Source organism: Leptodactylus fuscus, chromosome 1, assembly GCF_031893055.1.
Source record: "Leptodactylus fuscus isolate aLepFus1 chromosome 1, aLepFus1.hap2, whole genome shotgun sequence".
Classification (NCBI taxonomy): domain Eukaryota; kingdom Metazoa; phylum Chordata; class Amphibia; order Anura; family Leptodactylidae; genus Leptodactylus; species Leptodactylus fuscus.
The window spans coordinates 19795578-19821744 of record NC_134265.1 but is presented as its reverse complement, the minus strand read 5'-3'; the positions used below and the strand labels follow the sequence as shown (position 1 = coordinate 19821744).

Here is a 26167-nt window from a genome sequence, read left to right as displayed (position 1 = left end):
GTTTGTCGGGCACTGATATGGCAGTACTGGTTGTGTCTGGCAATGATATGGCGGTACTGGTTGTGTCTGGCACTGATATAACAGTACTGGTTGTGTCTGGCACTGATATGGCGGTACTGGTTGTGTCTGGCACTGATATGGCGGTACTGGTTGTGTCTGACAGTATTACGGATAAACCAGTTGTGTCCGCACTAATATGGGGGAACTCGCTGAGATTGACAATAGTATAATAATATAACGGCTGACAAACATATGAGGTACTGTAATGTAATGTCTTTCTGACATGGCAATATCTATGAATACGGTGTAAACCATTCTTAGTGAACAATATAGCTGGCGGACACTTCCATGGGGGCGCTATGGCTCAGTCAAAGGTTCAGTTGCCGTCACAGTTGGACTACACAGTCGTAATATCAGACGGTTGCACGCATTCTGCATTTTTAGGTATGAGTACTGAGCTGCAATACCAAACACAGCCTATAGACCTGAATGGCGCTGTTTCTGGAAAGTATCAAATCCTTCTATTGTAATCCTGACAAATCCTTTAGCGTATAGACTCTCTAGATGGGAAAAGGATTTCCAAAAGTTATAGCTCCGCCACCCCAGTCAGTATTGATCAGAGTCAAATAAAAGCCATTTTTTAATCTTAGACAATCCCTTTAAGCCTTCTTCAAAGTATCTGATCACACGGTGGTGTCACATCAATGAAACTCTTAAAGTGACGTCGCCATTTTATAGTCTGTGACGGCCCCAGCATAAGCCATACCTCCCAGTATAAGCAATATGTAAACCATTCCACCCAGTAAGTTGCATCTTCAGATCCCATTCTTCTCCCTGCATTAATAAGACGTCTTGTGTGTTTCTTTGATATACTTCAGAGCGGCCGCTCCTTACGTCTCCTCTCATGTGGTAGAAGGCTTTCTTGTTATCTGCCTGTTTTATGAGACTGGCGGGGCCATTTACTTTATTGCAGATTACACATCACAAGGAAGCGCCGATTTCCCGCGTGTTACACCAACATTTTAGGATTCGTAAGTGTAACTATACACTAAGGCCTCAGTCATGGGGGGTATGGAATCTGGGAAAACCCACGGACCCCATATACTATAATGAGATCCTGAGGAAGAAGGGGCACAGCGGAGTCCTTGTTGGTTGCAGATGGTGTTGGAGGAATCCCGCTCCGTGCCCCGGGCACCCATCAATACCCATCTCATTCAATCTTCCACTTGCCATGTTGTTCCACATTCTATCCAGCTCATGTACATTGACCCTTTATGTTTGTCACAGATCTATCCCGGGGCGCTGGACCTAGTCATATTCCCCCCCAGATTAATCTATGGAATCCGTGCGCTGATGGACGCCTTCACTTTTGCGCTCCATGTATGGTAACGTCAGATTAGGCCATTAGCGTGTCAGTGACAAAGTGCCTGTGAGTTCTCAGCGTGCCGCCAACTCAACACAAACACCACTATCAGGTTCTGCATTGATTTAGCACCCAAGGGACTCGGCTAGAGCTCGTATTTGACCACAATTCCTCTGTTATTTCTGGAATGGTGACCCAGTTTATTATTAGCCCGGTGAAAGTCGTTACAAAAAGTCATTAATAGCAATGGGTCTTGGCACCGCGCCAATGGTCGCGATAGGCTTAAAGGGAATGTTGCACCAGACCTATTTGTTTAACAGATTTTGAAACGATTTTCATTTTTTTAATACTAAATCTTGCAACTTTCTCTCTGGCCACTAAGCCTAATAATAGGCTTTTTTTGCAGCAGTTACCTCCTTTACATCAGACAGGATCACCATAGACTGCATACAACAATGGTTACTGCCCCTGAATGGAAACAAGAGTTTTCTTACACTAGGTTCACACTAGCATTCAGATTTCTGTCTTCCGGGTCCGCTTGGGGACCTGAAAAATGGAAAGATTGTCTTTTTAAAAAGCGGAAGCCCATGGACTCCATAGACTATAAAGGGGTCTGACAGATTTCCGCCCGGTTTCCACCAAAATCCTTGCATATACTGAGACTCAAACACTAGTGTGTCAGATTAGTCACTGACAGCAAGCAGAGGTCTTCAAAATAGGAAAAAAATAAAGGGTTAAAGGGATCCTATCATTTAAACTGATATTTTTCTGCTTATCATGTAGGAATAGCCTTAAGAAAGGCTATTCGTCTCCTCCTACCTTTAGATGTCTTCTCCGCGCCGCCATTCGTTATAAATCCCGGTTTTTGCCGGTATGCAAATGAGGTCTCTCGCAGCACTGGGGGCGTCGCCAATGCTGCGACAGAACTCTCCAGCGATGCCTCCATCTTCTTCAGGAACGGGTCTTCTTCACATCTTCTTCTGAGGATTGGTTTCAAACTTCTAGGCCTCGGGTCTAGGGCAAAGCTGACTGCGCATGCCATACTGTGGAAGCGGCCATTTTCTTGTGGCCGGCGAGCATGCGCAATTGGCTTTGCCCAAGGCCTAGAAGTTTGAAACCAACCATCGGAAGAAGACACAAAGAAGACCCGTTCCTGAAGGAGATAGAGTTGTCGCTGGAGAGTTCTCTCGCAGCATTGGAGACGCCCCCAGTGCTGTTTGAACGCTGAGGAAAGCCCCCATTGCTGCGAGAGAACTCATTTACATACCGGCGAAAACCGGGATTTCTACGGAACGACGGCGCGGAGAAGACATCTAAAGGTAGGAGACGAATAGCCTTTCTTAAGCCTATTCCTATGTGTTAGTGAGAAAATTTTTTATTTTAATGGTAGAATCCCTTTAAGGGATAAAATATTATAGTTAGCATAGCCATAAAATGTACATTAATAGGAGACTGTCAGCAGACCACTAAGGGAACACCTAAAGTTTCCAGTAGATGAGTAGTATCGGTCATGTGTCAAGCAAAACATCAGCTTCCTTTATAGCGAAGGTGGTGGCGATGACTAGCGCTGAGGGAATTTCCTCATAGAGAAGGCTTTGTGTGAATACCGCTCACTGAGTGGATGTGTCAGATGCTGAGACCCTGCTGTGAGAGGGGAAGAGAGAGCTGCCGCAGTCAGTGTCCCGAAAGAGAGCATGTGAATTACTAGTAAGGTAAAATAGTCTGTCTATTCACTGACTAACCCTACTGCGTCCTCTGTCGAGTTACGAAGCACAGCGCCGTCCGTTGCATAAGGCTATATTTGGTATTGCAGCTCAGTCCCATCTGCAAAATACATTGATGGTGTCATGTGATCCCTGGGCACCAGTGTGTACGGTGGCATAAGGCCATCATAAGTGACATTATGACTTCTTTATAGGTGGTGCTGAGGCGCGGATGGCGTTTCCAGGGTGCCCGCTCGCTGCAGCCAAATCTCTGTTCTATATTCAGACTTATATTGATGCATTTAAAATTCCTGCGCGATTAGTCACCGACTATAAAGAGTGTGTTGTATCCTATGTATATAGTCAGGGCTGTAAAGTTCTGCAGGGGTCACATCCCTTCGATGGTGGGCTAAGGGATGATTAAAGGACGTGTCTCGTTTTTACGAGGTTTCTATGTTCCACTTACTTTAGGTTTATGGACAGATCTACTTATAGGAGTTTATATTCTGCTAGATGTTCAGCCATAGCGGCGGGGGCGGTATAGCGGTGCTGTACGTGCTGTGCTATATCTCTCCACCCTCCTCTTCTGTCTATTATAGATCTGGGGGTGATGCTATTCTGTGCGGCCCCCAATCTCCAGGATACTGATTTGCTTTTGACATGACAGTCGCACCCCACTAGATAGATCAGGGCAGGGCTGGGGGCGCTGTGGGACTACCACGTTTATGGGTAGAGACTGTGTGACTGGCACTGGTATGGAGGCATTATGTAAACATTGGGATTGGCATTGTTATGGGTGCTGTCATGGGGGCACTATGTGGCGAGTACTGTTATGGGGGGAGACATGGTGAGGCAGGTATCATTAGGGGTGCACTGTTTGTCTAGCACTATTCTGGGGGACACATGATCTAGCAGGCTTTGTTATGGGGGCATGATGTGGCCGGTACTGTCATGGGGACACTATGTGGCTAGCACTGTCGTAGGGGGAGACACGGTGAGGCCGGCATTATTAGGTGGGTACTGTTTGGCTAGCATTGTTCTGGGGGACATATGATCTAGTAGGCACTGCTATGGGGGCAGGATGTGGCTCGTACTGACATGGGTAGTTGTTTGTGTGGCACTGTCATGGGGGCACTGTATGGGTAAGAGTGTTATGGGTGAAACAATGTGTGGCTAGCATGGTCATGACTGGGACTATTAGGGCTAGTTCACACGTAAATAACGTGTGGCTTATTTTGGTACTGGAAAAAAAAGCTTTCTAATTAGGAAGCTTTTTTTGGAGATTTTTTTTGTTGTTGTAAAGACAGCTTTAAAAAACATCCAGGCTGTTTTCCCCTCCTGTAAAGTGAATGGGCTGAAAAAAACGCGTCGCCTTCCATTCACTTCTATTGCTTTCTTCAGGCGGAAAACACCTGAAGAAAGGTCATGTCGCTTCTTTTTCTCTGCTAGCCGTCTACATAGACTAACATTGTATGGAGGAGGATTATGGCGTGGATTCCGCTGTCAAAATCCTCCTCCATGTCCCCGTGTGAACTAGCCCTTATGAGATACATGGCATATTAAGCAATGTTATGGGGGCACTGTGTGGCAAGCACTTGTATAAGGGAATTTTGTAGTGAACCCTTCATGGGCACCGTGTGACTAGCACTGATATGGTGGAGACGCTGTGTGAGTAGCGATCTGATGGAGGCACCATGTGGCTAGTACTTTGAGTAGCCGGCACTTTTTATGACATTCATAGCCTATCAAACACTGTTATGGGGTCACTGTGTGTGGTAAGTACTTGTATAAGGGAGACACTATGTGACTGGCACTGCTATGGGGGGCACAGCATGGCTGGTAATATTGTGGGCATATTCTCCGGTATTGGTAATGCTCCCTACAATGTCTCCAGGTCCCCGGGGGGTCTCCATCCCATCCCCCACCCAGCACCTTCTGTGATGTACTTACTGAGGAATGCGCTTCTTACGTCATGTGATCAAAAAGTTCCAAAAAGTTGCCCTTGTGAACACGGATGTATGGGACATCTGGAGGGGGGCAGATACTTCCCACCATTGTCATCAGCTACATCACCTTCAGCCACGTACCTATAGGGCGTGCAGAGGTAGCAGTCACAACCCTGAGTGGGCCCTATGCGGGGAGGGGGGGTTAATGCCTGCGCCGGCCCATTGTCCCGATCCTGGTGCTGTGTATAGGCCTCCCTCCTGAGATGTCTTTGGCTAAAACATTGGTTCTTCTGGTTTTCTTTAGAGAATGAAGCCATTCTTCCCGGAGCTCCTCTCAAGACATTGCACATTCTTCTGGTATTCTCTAAGTAATGGGGTCATACAGGGCAGTGTTTACAGTTGGAGCAGCCCTCGGTGTCCTCTGTGACTAGTAGTGCCGCCAGATCACGTATGATGTATGTAGCGTAGTATACAGGTTGTGCTTCCATATACTACTCATGTACACGCTCCATACACCGCCATACAGTCTCCATGTGGGGACCTATTGTGTATTCTGATAGCGCCTAACAGCAGGATACACAGAGAGGTAAACCGTAAAACATATTTTTTAAGAATTTTTGATTTTCCATGATACTATCTATATTTAAAAAAAAAATACTGTATCCTTCCCACTCTAACTACTAAGCCTAATAATAGGCTGACACTTGCCAATTCTGTAGAATTTGCGATTTGCAGCAGTCACCACCTCGTCTACATCCGCAGACAGGATTACAATAGAAGATAACACCTCTATAGATAACACATACATCACTGCCGACAATGGATGATGTCATAGATTAGCTCCTCCCCCTCCCTACACTGAGCATGCCTAGAAAACTCAATGAATCGGCTCCAGACTACTGCTGCCTATGGCCATGAGACTGCCGTAAAGCAGATCACTAAATGCTGTTAACAGAGCAGAGCGGAGTCTCTGGCCGCCGCCATAACATTGAACAGAGATTAGACAATGGTTTTAATGGAATCAATGTACAGGTAATATGTGATACTTATGGATCATAGAGGTCCCAACGTACCCCACTTCTTTGGGACCCGCACCAATCCTGAGAATGAATGTAATTAAGTAATTAAGTCCAATTGCAATTCTTTGCACAGCCTGGTGATCTTGGGGTTCCCCCCAATATGAGTGATGAGCGCATTGTTGTATCTTGTGTTTCGCCTGCGGGGGTTAACTGATTTCTTTTTTTGTTCTTTGCAGATTATAAAGGACAATAAAGTTTGGATTACTTGAATGGATTAAAGATGAAGAGCTTAAAGGCAAAGTTTCGGAAAAGTGATGTAAGTGCCCAGACATTGTCATGTGGAATATATTACGGTATTCTATGTATTGCCGTTCACTCCGGGGTTAGAGATGAGCGACTATTCCCTGTTATCAGCCAGGCCGACTATGGTGGTTTTTAATGGGATGAGTGACAAGGAGTTCAGAAACCTCTCTGCCCCTGATATAATGTATCGAACGGAACGGTTACGTCACCCAGGACCCCCACCGATCAGCTGTTTGAGGAGTCTGCAGCCTTTTCATACAAACATAGCACATGGTATAGTGGCTGTGCTTGGTATTGCAGCTCAGCCCCATTCACTTGACCTCATGTGACCAATGAACACGACATGCGCAGTCACTTCCGATTGCGCTGTCAGCCCCTGTGATGGCCATAAACAGTAGAATGATACTTGGAACCTTACTTATATTACTCAATAGCGCCACCCTAGGAGTAGTGAAGTATTACGTAGCTCCTATTGAAATCAATGGGTTGTCTGTGCAATACAGGAAGAACAGATCCTTTGGATTTGGTCATCGCTCTCACCAAGAGATGATGATCCAGAATAGAGGACGGGATAGGTCATCCATTTAGGGCCAGAAAACCCCTATAATAAGGTATTGGACCCCTTTAACGGAACTCAGGTCAGCACTGGTCACGCACTTTATTTGGGGACAGTCTGATATTACATGTGGGACAGGTAGGGGGTCGGAGTCCGGTCTCTACAGTTCAGTTTCCTCTTTGATAAAATGAAACTGTTGTCTGCATGAAGCCAAAAAAGGGAAGTTTTATTATATCGCTCCTAAATGTGAAAGTCTGTGTGTTTGGATGTTTGTTCCGCTATCACGCCGCAACGGCCGAACCGATTTGAATGAAATTTCGCACATAGCTAGAGTGGCACCTGAAAAAGAACATAGGCGCCTCACCATCCCCGTATATTGCCGGTTTGGCCGTCTGCGAGCACCGAATGAAGGACCTGAGATGATGTCACCACATCAGGCGCGGGGCTCCAATTGGAGCAGGCCACTGCGGGGGCGGAGCTATAGAGCCACAATCTGGCCGCGCACTCACATAAAGAACATGGCGTTGTGCATGCTGGCAGACAAGGGCCGGCGCGCAGCGTGGACTGGTGAGTCCGCCGGGGCCTCGGGGGTCGGAAGGGGTAGACGGAACTCTGCCGAGCCCCCACAAACCGTTGTCTACCTGTGCCGCGCACCGTGCATGGCTGCAGCAGCGGTGCTGCGCGTTCTCCCAACCCTATACACCCCTGTAACCTCGGCACATGGGCAGCCCGGGATCGCAGGTTCGGGTGTGGGGGTTGGTTTCGGGAAGGCAAAAACGGGGCACAGGATGGGGGCGGGTATGTACAAGGGGGGAGAAAGGATGCCCGGAGTGATGTGGGAAGGAGGGAGCGAGGGGAATGGGGGAGCGGGTAGGGAAAAAAGTGGGGGGCCAGGGGCGAGAGGAGAGGGAGTGGGCAGGCGGGGCGGAAGGTGGGGGTCCATGGGTGCACTGGTGTTGGCCCGCTGCACCCACAAGGCAGGGGGGGGGGGGCGGCACTGCAGGTGGGGCACGCAAAGAGTGAGGGGGCCGCGGACGAAGTCGCGGGTATAGCTAGTTGTACTATATGTGGAAGCTCAACATTACATGGCGTTATTATATATCCAGTCTTAGGTTCATCTCAATCTGCAATAAGTCCCTGTGCATATAGTAACCCCGCACATAACTAGTCCTGCTCTCAGCTGATTCAATGCTCTGTGAGCTCAACACATCAGCAGCAGATGCACAAATCTCTCTGCTTGTTTGCTACAATGTATCAGTCGAGTCCAGGCTTTTAAGTTCACAAAGCATTGCCTAGAGAGATTTGTGCAGATGCTTCTGATGTATCTGGCTTGTACAATGCTCTGTGAGCTCAAAAGCCTGTACTGATACATTGTAGCAAACACGCAGAGATATTTGCAGCTGGTAGGACATGCCAGCGCTTTGTTCATCTTCTAATGCCCAGATGTCCTTGCTAGTAAATTGTCCTGGCCATGTCAGGTTGTTCATCTTCTTTATGGCCTAGAATAAAGCAGGAATGCAACTGATACGAAACTTCAGCAGCGAATACACAGAAATAAAATGCTACGCCGTGAAACAAAGGGTCATTATTCGTAGCCCTGGGGAATGTGAATGGAATTCTCCGTCATGGCCGGGGCCTCTGCTCGGCTACACACATTATTAAATCTCAGTCCTGGGTGTCCAGTAACGTTCTGCGCGCAAATGTGTTTTTCATCATCCACATTGTATTCTGTGAAGGAGAGGAAATATGGAAATACCAGATGTCCCCGAGAACCAGAACGTTACTTCTACACGTGTGTCGCTGAGGGCTGCTCCTCCTGTCAAGGCCCCGCTGCAGGTATCAGGTCCATCATTATCATGTTGGTGCTATCAGGCCAGAGCTTGGCATCTTCTTACCAGAATAGCGCCCCCATTAGTATTGTATCAGACCTGGAAATCAAGGTATACAACAGCAGGGGAGGATTTAAAGGGATCCAATCATTAAAACTCTATTTTTTGTGACTAACATGTAGGAATGGCCTTAAGAAAGGCTATTCTTCTCCTACCTTTAGATGTATCCTCCACATCACCGTTCGGTATAAATCCCGATTTTTGTCGGTATGCAAGTGAGTTCTCTCGCAGCACTGGGGGCGGTCCTCAGCGTTCAAACAGCACTAGGGGCGTCTCCAATGCTGCGAGAGAACTCTCCAGTGAAGCCTCCATCTTCTTCAGGAACGGCCTCTTCACGCGTCTTCTTCCGGCGCTGGCTTCAAACTTTTAGGCCTCGGGCAGAGCCGACTGCGCATGCCCGCGGCCACAAGAAAAATGGGCACTTACACAGTAAGTAAGCAGCCATTTTCTTGTGGCCCGGGCATGCCCAGTCGGCTCTGCCCGAGGTCTAGACGTTTGACCACCAGCGCCGGAAGAAGACCGTTCCAGAAGAAGATGGAGAGTTCTCTCGCAGCATTGGGGACAGCCCCAGTACTGTTTGAGTGCTAGGGCCTGCCCCCATTGCGGCGAGAGAACTCATTTGCATACCGACGAAAACCGGGATTTATACCGAGGCAGTAGTGGTGGTCCATGTGCGTCGCTTCTTCTTCACAGGCCACGTGAGGTCACGTTCATCAATCACATGACCTCTTTGCAGCTCAGTCCCAATCAAGACCCTAAAGTTAAATCAGATCTGAAATTAATCCAGGTCCAAAGGGGTTATCCAAGACGTATATATTGATGACTTATCCTTAGATGATCGGTGGGGGTCCGATGCCCAGCACCTACCAGGAGTGCGGCCTCTTCTCTGTACTGATGACATCACATTCATCAACCACGTGGTAAATCAGCTGCTCAGTTCCATCTAGGTAAATGGGACTGAGCTGCAATACCGAGCATAGCCACTATACTCTATACAGCACTGTGCTCGGTATTCAGTGAAGGGGCTGCAGTGCTCACCTGACTGATCTGTGGGGGTCCCAGGTATCAGACCCTCACCAATCACATAACAATAGGTCATCAATGTAGAAGTCCTGGAAAACCCCTTTAATGCAGATCCCAAAATGCAGCCATACCCCATTCCTACTAACGTATTTCCGTGTAGCCCTGAGGTATTGTACAGGGTCTCCTCGCCGCCAGATATATCGCACCGTGGTAAAGGGATCTCCAGCCCTGCCGGCATAGACAATGAAAATCTGATCAAATTTGCATGAGGCTGGAATTTTAGGTAGAGTTACATGTATCTGGGCGACATCCTGTGCAAAATGACTATCCTGTCCTCGCAGCTGCATTGTTCCGTCTCTGGGTGAATGGCTTCCCTGTAACAGGACGGCGAAGAGGAACGTGTATATAAATAACAGCGGTGAGTCAGGACGCTGCGGCTAACGTCTTACCACATTCCAGCGCAGACGCCATTCTGTAACTCACAAGGTGCGGAGATCAACACTACTCTATCTTGTCTGCCATAATCTCCTTACAGGGCTAGCCCTCAATGAGGAAAACAAAGCGGCCGCCTAACACACAGCGCCACACTTGTCCAAAGGTTGTATGTGGTAGCGCAGCTCTCTAGTTACTTAATAGAGCCAAGCTGCAATACCAGGCACAACCAGTGGACGACTGTGGCGCTGTTCTTGGAGGAAATTGGCCATGTTTTTTCCATTCTTGGGCAAGAACAGTGACAGAAATGTTGGCCGGATTGATTTAGGACAATAAGAACAAAACTTACAAGTAGAGGAATCTGAGTTGGTCCACATCTATTGAACCAGACTGCAGATTGGCTACAAAGGGTGTTTCATACTATGGAGGACTCAACATGTCCAGTCATTACATGGACAGCCTACTTATTTAATTAGGAATGGTGTAATACTTCACTTGCCCTGTGGGGGAGCTGCAGGTAGTAACCTTCCCTTAAGTTCCATTTGTCCATGGGCATTCCCTGGTGTTCCAGGATCATGCCTGGCCTGGTTTCATTTGCTACTGTTCCTGATCTAACTCTTCACTTCTTCTGTTCCTGACCTTGACTACGCTCCCATTTCTGTCACATTTTGACCATTGTCCTGTTGACCACCCTTGACTCCCTTTCTAACTACAAGGTAGTCCTTGACTTACGATGTTGATCCGTTCTTGCACGGATCAACGTGATTTAGTGTGCAGCGGCTTGGAACTACCCCACCCCCCACCCCTTTAAAATAAAACCCTGAAACAGAATGTGAAACCTACCGTACGGTGCAGGGTGGGCGGGCATTCAGGCCTCCTCTTCCTCCAATGTTCCGTCCTCCTCCTCCGGCGCTCGCAAACTGATAATGGCCTGGGCGCATGCGCAGTAGCCGTAATAGAAGTATTATGATACTGCACATGCGCCCAGGCCATTATCAGTTCGCGAGCGCCGGAGGAAGTGGTCAGGACATCGGAGGAAGAGGAGGCCTGAATGCCCGCCCGCCCACCCTGCACCGGTCGGTAAGTTTCACATTCTGTTTCAGGGTTTTATTTTACAAGCTCACTTGTAACAGCAAGCTGCCAGCTCTCTTCCGATGAGCAAGGACGAGCCTGCTGCAGAACCAGCATTGATTTGCCGCAGGCTAGTCCTTGCTAGCTGGGAGTGCTGGCAGTTTTCTGTTACAAGGGAGCTGTCGTAACCACGAAACGTCGGAACCCGAGGACTATATCACTACTGCAGCAGTGTTCCTGTTGTGATGCTTATTCCCTGTGCTACTGTTCCTGATTTGACTCCTGACTGGCCATGGTCCTGACCTCAGCCTTGTTCTTGGATTTCACCTTTGCTTAACCTGCTGAGACCTTGACTACATTTCTGACTAGGCTTTCATTTTCATTTCTGGATTCTTGCATTCTGACCACTCTTCTCTTGACAACCCTTGGCTTTGTCCCTGACTGTAGCAACATTCCTAGTGTGGTTGTCATCCCTACTGTCCCTGATTTGCTTCAGTGTCTTCTTCTGGATTGTTGCATTCTGACCGCTCCCCTGTTGACAACCCTTGGCTTTGTTCCTTCATGTGTCACTACTGTAACAACACTCCTAGTGGGGTTCTCATCACTACTGTTCCTGATTTTAGTCCCGGCTGACCCTGATCCTGACCTCGGCCTTGTTCCTGGATGTCGCCTTTCCTTTACCCCTTGGATATTTTGCCTAATACCTGTTGTTCTACTCCTGACCCTTGCTACGTTTCTGACTGGCTCTGTTCTTGACTATATCACTACTGCACCAATCTGTGACTATGTTGGGTGGTCCTTCTGCAACAAAATTCAATCTTCCTTGCAAGTAAAACATGGGGGTCCTCTTAAATTCTTCACCCCAGTCTAGGCAATATACATTGCTGTACATGATCATTGCAGTGGCGCCATAATTCTTGAAGTCATACGTCACCTGTGACTTGGTCATGACCTGCTTAAAATTGGGAAAGTCTTATAGTCTTAGGTAGCGTGTTCTAGAGGATCGGTGCAGCACGGGAGAAGAATAAGGGAATGTCCTGACCTCAGCCTTGTTCTTGGATTTCATCTTTGCTTAACCTGCTGTTTTTCTCCTAGACTCAGACCTTGACTACATTTCTGACTTGGCTTTCATTTTCATTTCTGGATTCTTGCATTCTGACCACTCTTCTCTTCACAACCCTTGGCTTTGTTCCTGTCAAGTCTTATAGTCTTAGGTAACGTGTTCTACAGGATAGGTGCAGCATGGGAGAAGAATAAGGGAATGTCCTAAAGGTCATTGGCTGAACATTGGTTGGAGATGAGACTGGAGACGTATGATGGTGCATCCCTTGGAGAACCTTGTAGACTCTTTGATGTGCCTAAGAGGACACATGGGCAGGGGTTGTTCTAGTGAAATTGTTGACACAAAATTTGGCACAAAAGGACCCAAATTCTGGAAGCCTGTATACAGGGAAGCTGAATTGTGTGTGTGTGTTGCCTTTCTGCAATCTAAGCATGAGATGTGTGTAGAGATCTCTCTTGTCCCGCACATATAACCAGTGAAATATGAGGAATCGTTCATCTCTTCTAAGAACCTTTGTCCAGAATATGCAAATCCAGAGAGGCGGAATTTCCTGCGCCCGGCTAGCAAAATGCTTGGCATGTGTGCAAATTCCTTTAGCGGCAACAAGGTCGCCAATGTATTGTTTTGCAGGAAATCCTGTTAATGTCTTAGTCTTGATCTCGCCTTCAGGAATCCGGGAGAGGGGGGGGGGGCAGGGCTGGTGTGGAGAGCTGCTGTTTGGGAGCGATCTTCAGGAGATTGGATATTTTTAGTGCATTATTATATTTAATATCCAGCGCTATGAATGTTTTATGGTTTTGTAGCTCTAGAACGTGGCAGGGTTTATGTATTTTTAGGTCTGGGAATATTTCCAGTAGAAAATCTCTAAAAATGTAAGATTTTATTAAATCACTGTCTCAGATTCGGAGCCTCGAAATGTAAAGAAGTGACAATAAGGATTAATGGGTTTTATTAAAGTGACAGGGTACAGAGAGACTTTCTGTTTACTGCGAGGGGTCCACAGAGCCGGCACTTATACCTTGTCTTACTTATTAGTGGTTACAGTCACAGGAAGTAACAGGACACAGGGGGCGGTGCCTAATACTAAGTCACAGGAAGTGGCATGAACATAGGGGGTGGTGCCTAATGCTAAGTCACAGGAAGTGACCTGCCAACCGCCTCACCCCCAACTGACCATTCCCCCCCACACACACACACCCCTCATTCCTGCACACAGTATTATCCCCCATAGTGGCCCCTGCACACAGTATTATGTCCCATAGTGGCCCCTGCACACAGTATTATGCCCCATAGTGGCCCCTGAACACACTATTATGCCACATAGTGGCTCCTGCACACACAGTATTATGTCCCATAGTGGTCCTTGTACACAGTATTATGTCCCATAGTGGCCCCTGCACACAGTATTATGCCCCATAGTGGCCCCTGCACACAGTATTATGCCCCATAGTGGCCCCTGCACACACTATTATGCCACATAGTGGCCCCTGCACACACAGTATTATGCCCCATAGTGGTCCTTGTACACAGTATTATGTCCCATAGTGGCCCCTGCACACAGTATTATGCCCCATAGTGGCCACTGCACACAGTATTATGCCCCATAGTGGACCTTGCACACACTAATATGCCCCATAGTGGCCTTTGTACACAGTATAATGCCCCATAGTGGCCCCTGCACACAGTATTATGTTCCATAGTGACCCCTGCACACAGTATTATGCCCCATAGTGGCCCCTGCACACACTATTATGCCACATAGTGGCTCCTGCACACACAGTATTATGTCCCATAGTGGCCCCTGCACACACAGTATTATGCCCCATAGTGGTCCTTGTACACAGTATTATGTCCCATAGTGGCCCCTGCACACAGTATTATCCCCCATAGTGGCCACTGCACACAGTATTATGCCCCATAGTGGACCTTGCACACACTAATATGCCCCATAGTGGCCTTTGTACACAGTATAATGCCCCATAGTGGCCCCTGCACACACAGTATTATGCCCCATAGTGACCCCTGCACACAGTATTATGTCCCATAGTGGCCCCTGCACACAGTATTATCCCCATAGTGGCCCCTGCACACACAGTATTATGCCCCATAGTGACCCCTGCACACAGTATCGTGCACCATAGTGGCCCTTGTACACAGTATTATGTCCCATAGTGGCCCCTGCACAGACTATTATGTCCTATTATGGACGACCCATAAACAATTCTTATACTCTGGGGTCTTTTCAGACCCCAGAGTATAATAATCAGAGACCCAGAGGAGGATACAAACATAAAAAACACTGTTACTTACCACTCCTTGCCGATGTCAGCCTTCTTCAGGCCTTCTTCAATGATGGAAGAAGCATCACTTGCGCCGGTGCTTGCATCACCACGCATAAGGACGCAAGCCCTGCCCACACACAAGTAGGCCTGATGCCTTCCGGAGCCAGGAGAGGTAAGTAACATTGTGTTTTATGTTAACCAACCATTATACTCAGACTCAGGGATCTGAAAAGACCCCTCGAATATAATGATAGTATTTGTGGGATTCCCAGGCCCGTGACCTTACTTACCGATCTCACTCCTGCCAGAATCGGTAAGCAAGTAGGGTCTGTTACCTGCTGGAGTTACTCCAGCAGGTAACGGCCTATTAAAAAATAAAAAATCTGCAGTGGTTGTGGCTGCCGCCGGGCCCCCTAATATCCCGGGCCCTGTACCTGTACCTCTGCTACCCCGGTAGTTACGCCCCTAACCCACAGATCTGTACAGATACAGACCCCAGACTCACACCCCATATTATAGTCACACTCAGACCTCAAAATACAGACTATCAAACTCCCAACAGTAATGCAAACCTCAGACCAAATAAATCTAGACCCCAGACCAGAATCTCCTGGAGATGAATCCCGGACTCATCTCTGCAGCCCCGCTGTTTGTGCAGTAAAGCAAGGTGTCCTGTCTTTTCCTTCTCTATTCACATCCAAAGTGTGCAGGGAGCAGTGCATTATGGGAACAATGTAACACTTACCAGGTCACATGACTGTCTGCAGACTGGAGAGACACTGCTGTCTGTTTCCCGGGGCAACCGGCCAGATTTCTAGAAGAAGCTTTGTATGTGAATGGAGAACATGATGTCACTTACAATCTGTTGTCTATTATAAATATTTAGTTCTTACGCTCTCATTACTGATTTCACTTCCTGGGAGTGATTTTTCGTAGCCCGGGGTCTGTAGATTTCTTAATAGCTTTCAGATTGTGTCATCCTACACGGAGGAGTTAGCGTCTTGTTAAGCAGGTGCAGACGTGCCGGGCGGATGGCGGCTGATATCATATGTTATCCCGCCTGTAGATTATAACTGGCATGTAATCTCCCTGAGTCTTGGTATAATTGGATACGTGTGACTCAGCTTTAGTCTATGATTGACGCTCTTAGGTTCTGGATTACAGCCAGCTGTACGTGTCCTACATGGCAGAAAGCTGAACCGCTCCTCAGATTATCTGGGCATGGCTCCTTTAAAAGGTTCCTGAGTCTTTATGAAACATTGAACTATGTGCGGGGTCTGGCTGGGCAGCATGTTCTCTGACCGTGTAATCTTCATACGTGTTCCTAATAATCACATTATGGCTGCAACACATTTTACAATAAATCATGTAGAAGTCATAAGTAATGACTGCCCCCCCCCCCATATCCATTATAAATATTACTGATCCATTTATAGGTTATTCTGCCAGGAGTAACTGTACAATAGCAATCAAATAGCAGGGAAAAGTCCAAGTGACCATAATGTAGGAGATCCAGAAAAACTGAACTGCAAATACAGGGCAAATACATGCAGGCATGACAAAGGAAAAGAACAATCCCGCCAGGAACAACATCTGCAAAGAGTTTGTATGTTCTCCCCGTTTTGCGTGTTTCCTCCCATTCTACAAAGACATACTGATAGGGGAAAGATAAAAGGAAAAGAATAATCTATGAGCACAGTGAGATAAACTGTTTACTGTCTGTGAATAATATCCCATCTAAAATCAGGATTTTCTGACATTGTAATCTGTGAGATGTGCAGAATGTTCAGGCCTTTGCACAGAGCAGATTGCAGAGGTGTGTGCAGTCTGTGAGGAGAATCAGCCCCTCCCATCTCCATTCACAGTATAAGGAGAGATAAGAACCTCCCCCTTTCACTCACTCTAAGAACATCTTGCTTATCTAGTGTATCTATGGACAGACCTTGGCTAGTGTCAAGGAGTGAACTACAAATTAGCTAGAAGGGAGATACCTAGTGGCTAAAACTTAAGATAGGTTTTTCAGGCAGAAAGCAGCCATATATTTAATTAACATACATTATATTTTGGTCCACAATCACAAGCTCTGCCCCCACCCAGATTTGGGGAGGCTCAATTTATGCTCCCCCCGCGTCACTAGCCGTAAAGATTATGCTCCCAGATTTCCCAGTCATTACAGCAGACTCCCTTCACCCAGTGGGCACACAGGCCCCCTCACTGCTCCAGTAGCCATGATGGCGCCCTCTTACTCCCCAGTAGTCACAGCCGCTCCTGCCCACGTCCTTCATAATTCCAGCAGTTCTGCTTCCATTTCATCAGCAATCACAGCATCCCCCACTAGTCATAGCACATGCCTATTAGAAACATCCAAACTCACAAACTTTCACACTTTTATAATATTAGTAGGATATTATGTAGTATATGTCCTATATATGCTGTTATGTAGGTATGTTATATAGTATACCTCCTGTGTATGCAGTGTTTATTATATAACATATTATATAGTACTACTAGCTGGTACCCGCGACTTGGTCTGCGGTGATTGTAGCAGTGGGTATATACAGGTGCGGGTAAGGTTTTCGTAGTGTGTATAAGGTCTGGGATATGAAATGTAACTTTGTATCTTGTTTTTGCTGTAATTCAGAGAATACGTGAGACTTTTGTGTTGCAGTTACTTTGTATTTGAGCTGCTATATATACGGTGTTGTGAGAAACTTTACATAGTGACTTTGGGACAGAGGTATTTGAAATTAACCCTTTTCCCGCCGATGGCATTTTTTGATTTTCGTTTTTGACTCCCCTCCTTCTAAACCCCATAACTTTTTTATTTCTCCGCTCCCAGAGCCATATGAGGTCTTAATTTTTGCGGGACAAATTTTTCTTCATGATGCCACCATTGATTATTCTATATAATGTACTGGGAAGCAGGGAAAAAATTCAGAATGGGGTGGATTTCAAGAAAAAATGCATTTCTGCGAATTTCTTACGGGCTTTGGTTTTACGGCGTTCACTGTGCAACCAAAATGACATGTCCCCTGTATTCTGTGTTTCGTTACGATTCCGGGGATACCAAATTTATATGGTTTTAGTTACATTTTGACCCCTTAAAAACAAATCCAAAACTGTTAAAAAATTTTTTTTTGAAAAGTCGCCATATTCTGACAGCCGTAACTTTTTTATACGTCCGTGTACGGGGATGTATAGGGTGTCTTTTTTTGCGGGATTGGGTGTACTTTGTAGTTCTACCATTTTCGGGAAATGTTATTGCTTTGATCACTTTTTATTCAAATTTTTATCAGAATCAAAACAGTGAAAAAACAGCGGTTTGGCACTTTTGACCATTTTTCCCGCTACGGCGTTTACCGAACAGGAAAAATATTTGTATAGCTTTGTAGAGCGGGCGATTTTGGATGCGGGGATACCTAACATGTATGTGTTTCACAGTTTTTAACTACTTTTATATGTGTTCTAGGGAAAGGGGGGTGATTTTAATTTTTAATCCTTTTTTTTTGTTTTTAATATTTTTTTTTACTTTTTTTAAACTTTTTTTTTTGCATTTATTAGACTTCCTAGGGGTATTGACATGGGTGGGCGGTGTCGCGGATTGTCATAGCGGTGGGGGTTGGCAAACATGGCTGCTCCGGAGCGTTATAGAGCGCCTCCTGGAGTATCGTTAAGGTGAGGGGCAAAGTGGTAAAGTCTATGTATATGTGATTGTGTGGGGTTAGGGGCGAGGCTGCAGAGGGCAATATGAGTTTTGTGGCTTGCTATGGTCCAAAGTGTGTGAGATTGCAGAGATGGTGGTGTGAGTTTGGGTTTTGTGGGGGTCCTGGGAAAAACGTATGTGCACTATTGTGACGAAAAGTAGGCTATTGTGCAATCGGGTGTATGAACTATGTTTGTGGAAAATTTCAGCCAAATCGGTGGAGCGGGTTTTGCGTGATTGACTAACAAACATCCGAACACACATACCCACAAACATCCAAACTCACAAACTTTCACATTTATAATATTAATAGGATATATAGTAATTTACTGTATATATCCTGTATATGTAGTGTGATACATGTATATTATATAGTACTCTATTTATCCTGTGTATGTAGTATGATACATGTGTGTTACCTAGTACTGTATATAGTACTGTATATATCCTGTATATGTAGTGTGATACATGTATGTTATATAATACTATGTATATCCTGTATATGCAGTGTACATGTATGTTATATAGTACTGTATATATCCTGTATATGCAGTATGATACATGTACAGTCCTATGAAAATGTTTGGGCACCCCTATTAATCTTAATCATTTTTAGTTCTAAATATTTTGGTATTTGCAACAGCCATTTCAGTTTGATATATCTAATAACTGATGGACACAGTAATATTTCAGGATTGAAATGAGGTTTATTGTACTAACAGAAAATGCGCAATATGCATTAAACCAAAATTTGACCACTGCAAAAGTATGGGCACCTCAACAGAAAAGTGACATTAATATTTAGTACATCCTCCTTTTGCAAAGATAACAGCCTCTAGTCGCTTCCTGTAGCTTTTAATCAGTTCCTGGATCCTGGATGAAGGGATTTTGGACCATTCCTCTTTACAATTCAAGTTCAGTTAAGTTAGATGGTCGCCGAGCATGGACAGCCCGCTTCAAATCATCCCACAGATGTTCAATGATATTCAGGTCTGGGGACTGGGATGGCCATTCCAGAACATTGTATTTGTTCCTCTGCATGAATGCCTGAGTCGATTTGGAGCGTTGTTTTGGATTATTGTCTTGCTGAAATATCCATCCCCGGCGTAACTTCAACTTCGTCACTGATTCTTGAACATTATTCTCAAGAATCTGCTGATACTGAGTGGAATCCATGCGACCCTCAACTTTAACAAGATTCCCGGTGCCGGCATTGGCCACACAGCCCCAAAGCATGATGGAACCTCCACCAAATTTTACAGTGGGTAGCAAGTGTTTTTCTTGGAATGCTGTTTTTTTTGGACTCCATGCATAACGCCTTTTTGTATGACCAAACAACTCAATCTTTCATCAGTCCACAGGACCTTCTTCCAAAATGAAGCTGGCTTATCCAAATGTGCTTTTTCATACCTCAGGCAACTCTATTTGTGGCGTACGTGCAGAAACGGCTTCTTTCTCATCACTCTCCCATACAGCTTCTCCTTGTGCAAAGTGCGCTGTATAGTTGACCGATGCACAGTGACACCATCTGCAGCAAGATGATGCTGCAGCTCTTTGGAGGTGGTCTGTGGATTGTCCTTGACTGTTCTCACCATTCTTCTTCTCTGCCTTTCTGATATTTTTCTTGGCCTGCCACTTCTGGGCTTAACAGGAACTGTCCCTGTGGTCTTCCATTTCCTTACTATGTTCCTCACAGTGGAAACTGACAGGTTAAATCTCTGAGACAACTTTTTGTATCCTTCCCCTGAACAACTATGTTGAACAATCTTTGTTTTCAGATCATTTGAGAGTTGTTTTGAGTAGCCCATGATGCCCATGATCTTCAGAGGAGATTCAAATAGGAGAACAACTTGCAATTGGCCACCTTAAATACCTTTTCTCATGATTGGATAGATCTGGCTATGAAGTTCAAAGCTCAGTGAGGTTACAAAAACAATTTTGTGCTTCAGTAAGTCAGTAAAACGTAGTTAGGAGTATTCAAATCAATAAAATGATAAGGGTGCCCATATTTTTGCACCGGTCAAATTTTGGTTTAATGCATATTGCACATTTTCTGTTAGTACAATAAACCTCATTTCAATCCTGAAATATTACTGTGTCCATCAGTTATTAGATATATCAAACTGAAATGGCTGCTGCAAATACCAAAATATTTAGAACTAAAAATGATTAAGATTAATAGGGGTGCCCAAACTTTTTCATAGGACTGTATGTTACATAGTACTGTATATATCCTGTATATACAGTGGAGCCATCACACTGACCCCATTTGGAAATCGATCCGGTTTTGGCCGGGGGCCTCATGTTTGCCCCAGCAGCCTCAGACAGGAAATCGCCATCCAGTGACCTCGTCTCCTCTGCGCCGCCGCTCTTAAAGGGAACAGTGATGTGAGTACTGACAGCACAGAGGGGTTAAGAATAATGGCCGCCCAGAAACCATTAACTCCAGTGGTATTATCTTCCAAGGTATAAACAGGATGAAGGCGGCGGATTCCACCGACATACCTCAGATAATGTGCCTGTCACTTTAAATGTATTGCTTAATGTTCCCTTCAGGATTGCTTATCTCCATGTTTCTTAGTCATGTTGCATCTAGAAAAGCTGGGTGACTAATAGCGTATAAGTTATTACACGCCCTAGGGTATGGCACCCAGCTTTCCCAGCCATCAGAACGGTACATCCTCCTAGTTCTACAGATCGCTTGTGGCCTTTACGGGGTTAAATGTGGATCGGCAGAAAGCAGCGCTGACCCGGAGCCGCTCGGTCATTATATTACCATTTTTATTACAAGACTTGACTTGGGCCTGAGCAAACACAAAGCTGCACGACTCCTGTTCCTACTAAAGCTAGTAAGGGTTTGTTTATCAGATGTAGCAGAGCCGAGTTTGTCGCCCGCATTCTGTATACTAGGTGTAGCAGGGCTCACAGTTTCGGGTTGCAGAGTTGAGCTTGTTAGGTGTTGCCATGCTCAGTGCTGAGCGTGTGATATGCAGTAGAGCTGAGTGTGTGATATGCAGTAGAGCTGAGTGTGTGATATGTAGTAGAGCTGAGTGTGTGATATGTAGTAGAGCTGAGTGTGTGATATGCAGTAGAGCTGAGTGTGTGATATGTAGTAGAGCTGAGTGTGTGATATGTAGTAGAGCTGAGTGTGTGATATGTAGTAGAGCTGAGTGTGTGATATGTAGTAGAGCTGAGTGTGTGATATGCAGTAGAGCTGAGTGTGTGATATGCAGTAGAGCTGAGTGTGTGATATGCAGTAGAGCTGAGTGTGTGATATGCAGTAGAGCTGAGTGTGTGATATGCAGTAGAGCTGAGTGTGTGATATGCAGTAGAGCTGAGTGTGTGATATGCAGTAGAGCTGAGTGTGTGATATGTAGTAGAGCTGAGTGTGTGATATGTAGTAGAGCTGAGTGTGTGATATGTAGTAGAGCTGAGTGTGTGATATGCAGTAGAGCTGAGTGTGTGATATGCAGTAGAGCTGAGTGTGTGATATGCAGTAGAGCTGAGTGTGTGATATGCAGTAGAGCTGAGTGTGTGATATGCAGTAGAGCTGAGTGTGTGATATGCAGTAGAGCTGAGTGTGTGATATGTAGTAGAGCTGAGTGTGTGATATGTAGTAGAGCTGAGTGTGTGATACGCAGTAGAGCTGAGTGTGTGATACGCAGTAGAGCTGAGTGTGTGATATGCAGTAGAGCTGAGTGTGTGATATGCAGTAGAGCTGAGTGTGTGATATGCAGTAGAGCTGAGTTTGTAATCTGCCACATATCACCAGCATATGCTTTGTTATCCATTTTTTTTATTCTACAGAGATCAATGACCACTTTGGCTCTGCTTTATCAGTAACGACATGGATGTAGCAGAGCTCGTATTGCGGAGCTATGCGTGGAATTGCATCTCGGCTCTGGATATTATTTATGTATCTGTAATGAGTCATTGTAACAAATACACGTAGTACCGCGTGTTCCAAAGCCGGCTCAGACATACTCCGAAATAGCCTTAAATAGTAACACCAGACGTTACCCAATAGTTTTTTTTAGTCGGAATGTATCACTATGTCGAAACACTTTGTAGCATTTTTTCACATCATGTTATTTTATTACTACGTGCTGAGCTCTGCTTCATATGAATCGTACACTTGAGTTATCACATGGCCAAGGCCTAAGATCCTGGCATGGCTATAGTTTATCGTAGGTCTTCCCACTGGGATCCGCATATATCTCCAGAACCTGGGTTCCTCCAATCACGTGTCTTCTTCCGGCGCTGGCGATCAAACTTCTAGGCCTCGCTTACTGTGTAAGCGGCCATTTTTCTTGTGGCCGCGGGCATGCGCAGTCGGCTCTGCCCAAGGCCTAGAAGATTGAAACCCAGGACGGAAGAAGATGCAGGGAGAGGGCGTTCCAGAACATTGAAGCGTCACTGGAGAATTCTCTCGCAGCATTGGGGACGCCCCCAGTGCTGTTTGTGCACTGGGGCCCACCCCCAGTGCTGCGAGAGAACTCATTTGCATACCGACGAAAACCGGGATTTCTACTGAACGGCGGTGCAGAGAAGACATCTAAAGGCAAGAGAAGAATAGCCTTTCTTAAGCCTGTTCCTACATGTTTAGTCAGAAAAAAATTTAATTTTAATGTTAGAATCCCTTCTGGATTTGGCTCAAAAAATGCAGCAAAATCTGAAACAAAAAAAGCTGCTTTTCCACAACGTGGGGCTTCAGCCTTAAGCTGTAAACCCTTCCTAATCTGCCTTCCTTCTAGGCACCTGATACAAAGCTCCTCCAGGATAAGTTCATTATACACAGATTAGAAGGAGTTTTATGCCTATTCTCTGTAGACTAAAAGAGAGCTGTGCGAGGGAGGGGATGTGGGTGGAGCCTAGGAGAGCACCGCCCATGAGGAGCTGATAATTGCAGGAGGACTTGCTTTGGAAAGCAGTAACTGCTATAGCTTGACAGATTTTTGGCTACAATCAAGTATAGTATCTGATCTTATTGGCAGAGTATACCAAGGACTAGATAAGATTAGACAATAAGATAAGATAATCATTTAATAGTCCCACAGTGGGGAAATTGGCGTGGAGTAATAAGCCATATCTGTGTACGCTTTTTAGGGAACTCTTACATAAAGGGAGACAGTCAATAGTAGCCATTCTGAGAAATACGTCATCGATATACCCAACGTCTTACTCTCCTACCTTCAGTCTCGGTCACATCTCCTCCCCGCACCATCTCCAATGTGTTACTTGTTTGATCTCAATCTCTTCCGGTAGAACATGACTGGATAATCTTGCAACTCTACTGTCACTTTTCATGTCTTACATTTTTGCATTTATGTCATTCAGCAGAAGAATACAGCGGCACCTAGTGGTGCAGTCACCTTGGCATATCCTATAAAGTTACAGGATGTTACCAAGGATGACTGGTAATAACAGCCATGACTTTGTGTCATGTGAGGTCAAATACGGTATATAGAGAATGGTTGTATTTATGTGATTGCTATGGGCTGAATCTCTTTTGAAGGATTCCTTTAAATACTCTGTTGACTAAAATGGCAACCCACGCTCACAACATGGTGAATGCTAACACTCAATGGACAATTTATTCAAACATTTCCAGGAAGAATAATAGAGGAACGGCACAAAACCGAGTTCATAACAGGGCAGTATAAGGAGGTTAGGAGAACCTAGTCTGGTTATATACAACCTCCCTATTCTAATCTGGTTATATACAACCCCTCCTCATAAGCAGAAAAGACTCCTGGGAAATGGCCTTTGAGTCACCAAATTAGCTGCTGGTTGTGAGACCCAGGCCCCATATATAGGAGGGCTCTGCCACCCTTACCAGTCTGTCAGTGCGAGATAGGACTGATGGGAAGTTCTCAAGGAAGAGCTATCAACAGCACAGCCTGCATGGAGGAGACCTCCGGCTGGAGTATAGAGAAGGGCGGCCCGCAACCACCCGAGATACGGGAAGACATAACAGAACCTAAGGACACCGCCATAGAGGTCAGGAGAAAAATGAAGTCCTGCACCAAAGTGTCACCAGAACCTATCTATCTGCAGGGCTGGGGTGATATGCTGGTTCTGGTGACACTAACCTATCTATCTGCAGGGCTGGGGTGATATGCTGGTTCTGGTGACACTAACCTATCTATCTGCAGGGCTGGGGTGATATGCTGGTTCTGGTGACACTAACCTATCTATCTGCAGGGCTGGGGTGATATGCTGGGTCTGGTGACAGTAACCTATCTATCTGCAGGGCTGGGGTGATATGCTGGTTCTGGTGACACTAACCTATCTATCTGCAGGGCTGGGGTGATATACTGGTTCTGGTGACACTAACCTATCTATCTGCAGGGCTGGGGTGATATGCTGGTTCTGGTGACACTAACCTATCTATCTGCAGGGCTGGGGTGATATACTGGTTCTGGTGATACTAACCTATCTATCTGCAGGGCTGGGGTGATATGCTGTTACTGGTGACACTAACCTATCTATCTGCAGGGCTGGGGTGATATGCTGGGTCTGGTGACACTAACCTATCTATCTGCAGGGCTGGGGTGATATGCTGGGTCTGGTGACAGTAACCTATCTATCTGCAGGGCTGGGGTGATATGCTGTTACTGGTGACAGTAACCTATCTATCTGCAGGGCTGGGCTGGATCCCTTTTCTATGTAGAATCATCCCACAAAAACCCGGTATATATTTTGTATAACAGGAGACAATGGGTGACATATGTTAGATATCATACACCCAAATTTGGTGCAGATACCTACCTGTCATTGCTATTGGAGGCCACTAGAGGTAAAATGTAGCACAATGACCTCCAGATGACCATGTGCTATATATACAGATGGTCAATTTAACCCTTCATGCTGTCCATATGCTCTGATAGGATATATGTGATAACCCTTTCAGGACCAGCGCCCTGCCGACAGACCGCCTCATCCTTAATGGATTACTTCTGGTGTACATCACCCTCCTCCCACCTCCGGGGGCAGTAACATACAATAAGTCGGCCGTGTAACTCCTCAGCGTTTCGCTTTGTTTTACATCCTTCTCCATAATTTTATTGTTACATCAAATAAACGCTGTAGAGCCGACGGCGAAATCCCAACATCTGGAAGTCATCGCTGTCTGCGATTTATTTGATACGGTGAACTCAGGCCCAATGTTTCCCCTGCAGCTGAACAGGAATCCTTGTACGTGAGGTTTTCTGTATGTAGACGTATAGCAGAGCCGAATGGGCTCAAGTCCACGTGCGCATTTTGACAGGGTTGAGTTCAGTTTGTCAGAGACCTGAAGCAGAATTAGATGGGACAAGACCCCATAGTGATCTATTGTACCTGCACTGATACATTGTAGCAAACAGGACAGGAACCAACTGGATACAATTGTGGCAAACTCTCATGATCGTGGGCCTCAGCACATCAGGAGGGCCCCTCACCCTATGTCGTCTATAATCCTGTATAGGAGAGGGGCTATCGGGCCCCCTCTGGCTCCGGGGCCCGGCTACACCCCCATGGCTAAGCCATTGTCTCTGTAAGGTCTCCAGTATGACATTACTTGGGACTGACTATTAATATGAGTTTCCTGCTCGCTCTTATCTCCTCGCTCCGGATATTGTCTCTGCCTTTAAAAAGTACAAGCTGCAAAGTGCGGAGTCTTGGAAGTGACCGATAAGAGGAGCGGAAATACTGCAAGGATCATCCGAGAGGGCGACAAATAGTGTACGGAGGAACCCTGGAAATTACAGAGTGTATATAGGAAGAGGCCCGGTGTAGTGGGATAGATAGATAGATAGATAGATAGATAGATA

The 26167-nt window shown here is 45.9% G+C and overlaps 1 protein-coding gene across 2 annotated transcripts in view; it reads left to right on the top strand.

Moving 5' to 3' along the window:
• RAI14 (retinoic acid induced 14) overlaps positions 1–26167 on the top strand; it is a 99204-nt gene that overhangs the window by 18285 nt on the left and 54752 nt on the right. For both annotated transcript variants that reach the window (XM_075267956.1, XM_075267946.1), the window contains exon 2: positions 6268–6347. In XM_075267956.1, the coding sequence (XP_075124057.1) occupies positions 6312–6347 (36 nt within the window). In that variant the 5' untranslated portion in view covers positions 6268–6311. The remainder of the gene's footprint in view (positions 1–6267; positions 6348–26167) is intronic.